The sequence below is a fragment of the Octopus bimaculoides genome, chromosome 3 (genome assembly GCF_001194135.2).
Source record: "Octopus bimaculoides isolate UCB-OBI-ISO-001 chromosome 3, ASM119413v2, whole genome shotgun sequence".
Taxonomy (NCBI): Eukaryota; Metazoa; Mollusca; class Cephalopoda; order Octopoda; family Octopodidae; genus Octopus; species Octopus bimaculoides.
In genome coordinates this window covers 91497186-91500824 of record NC_068983.1, presented here as the reverse complement: position 1 = coordinate 91500824, position 3639 = coordinate 91497186, and the positions used below count along the sequence as shown (strand labels likewise).

Below are 3639 nucleotides of genomic sequence, written 5' to 3'. Positions count from 1 at the left end.
ATATACATATATATATATACATATGTACACATACACACACACGTATATATATAATTTACTTGTACTGCTGGAGTATCGCTTTGAAGAATTTTCAGTAGAATGAATCGATCCCAGTACTTATTTTTTTAAAGCTTAGGTGTGTCTTCTGCCAAACCACTAAGTTACGGGGACGTAAACACACCAAAATAGGTTGTCAAAAGGTGGGGCGTATGGCTTGGTGGTTAAGGTGTTGCACTCACAATTGTGAGATCGCAGGTTCGATTCCCAGACCGGGCGTTGCGTTGTATTCTTGAGCAAAGAATTTCATTTCACGTTGCTCTACAAGGATTTCGACATCTGACATGTGGCATCCGTTGCACATGTACAGATAATGTCGATCTGATGGAGTGAGTGAGCTCATGTCTACACGAACATTTGATCACTATAAACAAATCATGTGTGGTTGTTCGGTAAGAAATTTTCGAACCCTCATACGTCGTCTAACGACGGGAGAGTCTATTATTATAATATATATAGATAGATAGATATACACACGCGCGCGCGCACATGTCAGAAGTAAATAGACACACTTGTAATTATTAAAATTTATTTAAATCTGAAATTATACCTTCAAATTATATATTAATTATTATAATGTGAATATTCAATATTTAGTAGACATGCCCATTGCATTTTTTAATGTAAGGACCCTGTTAGACATGTTACTGATCAGATGTCGAATATTCTCTTGCGGAATTTCCTGCCAAGTTTCATCTAGTAATCTCAAAAGATATAGCGTTGAAGATGCCTTCTTGCTCTTTTTATGAAGTGTCCTGACCCACAGGTGTTCAATAGTGTCCATATCTGGTGACTGACTTGACCATGGAAGATTTTTATGCCATTCTCATCCAACAACTCTTGGATCATTTTAGCCGTGTGACAAGGAGCTCCATCTTCCATAAATACAGTTTTCTTCAAGCATTTTACTACTGGAAAAGATAGGAAGGAGTCCTTTCTGAAATATGGACACATATTTATCTGAGTTAACATTTCCCTCACACTCCGCCAGCTGTGATCAATCATTGCTCCAAATTGCTTCCCAGACCATCACAGTATAGTTGCCGTGTTTCATTGTTGGCTGCAATCTTTTCACATCAAATTCTTGATCACAGACCCACACTCGACCACTGTCAGGAAATACAGTAAATTTGGATCATCAGAGAATATGACAGTGTCCCAAAATGCTAGTGGCCTCTCCACCATCTCACCGGTCCAATCTTTTCTCCGCTTGATGTTGGCTGGTCGAAGAAGTGGTTTCCTTCTTGCTGCTCTGCCATAATAACTAAGTTTGTGGAGATGCCTGAGAGCTATTCTGGAACTGACATCAACTTGTACTGCTATGTCAGAGGCCTTGCAACGAGGATTATCCTCCATACTTCTCTTAGCAAAGAGAAGGGCTCTGTCAGAGGGCCTTGGTTGATCTGTGTGAGGTAATGTGAACTCCTTCTCTCTCTAGTGAATTGCACAATTACTGTATTAACTGTAGAAAGCGGGATCCCAAGGTTTTCAGCGATTTTACGCTATGTCCACCTTCAGGATGACCCACAATACGACCTCTTTGAAATTAAGAAAATTCCAAGGTTGTTTTTGTACATGGCATGATTAAACAGTCACATATAGAACCTGTAACATAAAAATGTCAATCCAAAAAATATATAAACTATTACAAGTTAGAATAGACATATAACGATATTTTATGGGGTGTCTATTTACTTCTGTCATGCCAGTGTGTGTGTGTGTGTATATATATATATATATATATGTGTGTGTGTGTGTGTGTGTGTGTGTGTAGGGAAATAATAAGTTCAAAAGAGAACAATTCAAACTTTTTGAGAGATCCAAAAAGAGAGAAAGAATGATTTCTAATAAAGATTCATCATTTTCATAAAAAACAGTCAGAGCAAGTAATAAGAATATGAAAATAGTAGTTGAAAAATATCGTTATAGCTATAAATATACCATAAACAATTATAGAAAAATGGAGGAGAAAAGGATGTTGAATCAAAATTAGATTTAATACAAAATAGGATTCAATACATACGCGTGTTTCAAAGGACAATACAAATATGTAAGAAAAAGTTATAACCATAATAATTATAATTAAATTTATGCATTGTCATTTTCATCAGAGTGAGGAACGCTCTCAACGAATCTTTTTTTTATTGAGTTATGTGTCTCTTGTATGTCTCTTGTATAGCGTTTTTCCTATGCGTTTGGTAATCACGCCATCTTCCCAGTCTTGTTTTCCGTTCTTATATGCCCTAACAAATACATTTTCACCAATTTTGGAATATCTTGCTATATTATCCATTGCAATTTTTCTTTTCTTACCAGGTAGTAATTTGTCGAAGTCTAATTTTATTTCCCTCGCAAGCATCAGCTCCGCTGGTGACAAACCTGTTGATGCATTTGGATTTGGTGTCACACGGTATACTCTTAAGGATTGTTGTAGAGCTATCTCATCCGTGACTTCCTTATTCGACTTTCTTAGAGCTCTCTTGAACGTATTGACAAAGCGTTCTTAGATCTGGGATGGTATGGCGCCATAGTTACATGTTCAACAGCGAACATTTTATGAAACTGTTTAAACTCAAAACTCACAAACTGCGTTCCATTGTCAGATACTATCGTGTCTGGGACGCTAAATCTTGCAAACAGCTCATGTAGAAAGTTTGTCGTAGTAGAGGAGGTTGGCTTTTTACACTTACAATTTTCTGGCCATTTAAAGAAATTATCTACTATCTCTATGTAATATGAACCGTTTAAGGGAGCAGCGAAATCGGTGTGTAATCTCGACCACGGAACATCTACTTTTGGCCAAGGTTCACTTCTTATCGTCGATAGTTTTGTCGCTAGAGCTCTTCCTCTGCAGCCTTTCACTAAATTTTTTATTTCTCTATCCATTTTTGGCCAGTACACGTAGCTACGCATTAAAGCTTTCACCCTCGAACTACTAGAATATCCATCATGGAATTCCCTCAACATTTTCTTTTGCAGTGTTTCAGGTATTACTACTCTCTGTGCATATCTCAGTACGCCATCATAAATTGAATATAGGTTCATGTCTTGGTTTCGTTTTGCACCAATCCTGTTCTTATTTACTTTTCCTGTCCACAGCATTCTTTTCATTTCTGTTACGAATTTGTCCTTTTTCGCATTTCGTTTTATGTCTTCCAGGGTCACCGGCAATTCGCGTACCATATTCTACATTACATTTTTCATTTCTCCTTCTGATCTTAATGTTGCGATTACCGTATCTTCAAATGGCTCGCAGCATTTCGGTATAATAATAATAATAATAATAATAATAATAATAATAATAATAATAATAATAAAAGAGTACTATAGACGAGTTAGATCAATACTAAAAATAGAGCTCAATGCTAAAAACAAGATAATAGGTATCAACACTTTAGCTGTCCCAGTTATAAGCTACAGCTACAACATCCTTAACTGGACACTAAACGAACTATGTAAAATAGACAGGAAAACAAGAAAAATAATGACAGGATATAGGATGCACCACCCAAAATCTGACATAGAAAGGCTATATATACAACGCACAGAAGGTGGCAGGGGTCTTATGCAGCTAGAAAACTA

At 36.6% G+C, this 3639-nt stretch overlaps 1 protein-coding gene across 1 annotated transcript; it reads right to left on the bottom strand.

Annotated features, from left to right (window-relative positions):
• Nucleotides 1–2526: 2526 nt before the first annotated feature.
• Nucleotides 2527–3240, bottom strand: LOC106872925 (uncharacterized protein K02A2.6-like). The gene has a single exon (XM_014920102.1). It carries the CDS (start codon nt 3238–3240, stop codon nt 2527–2529), a length of 714 nt encoding a protein of 237 aa, XP_014775588.1.
• Nucleotides 3241–3639: the final 399 nt, after the last annotated feature.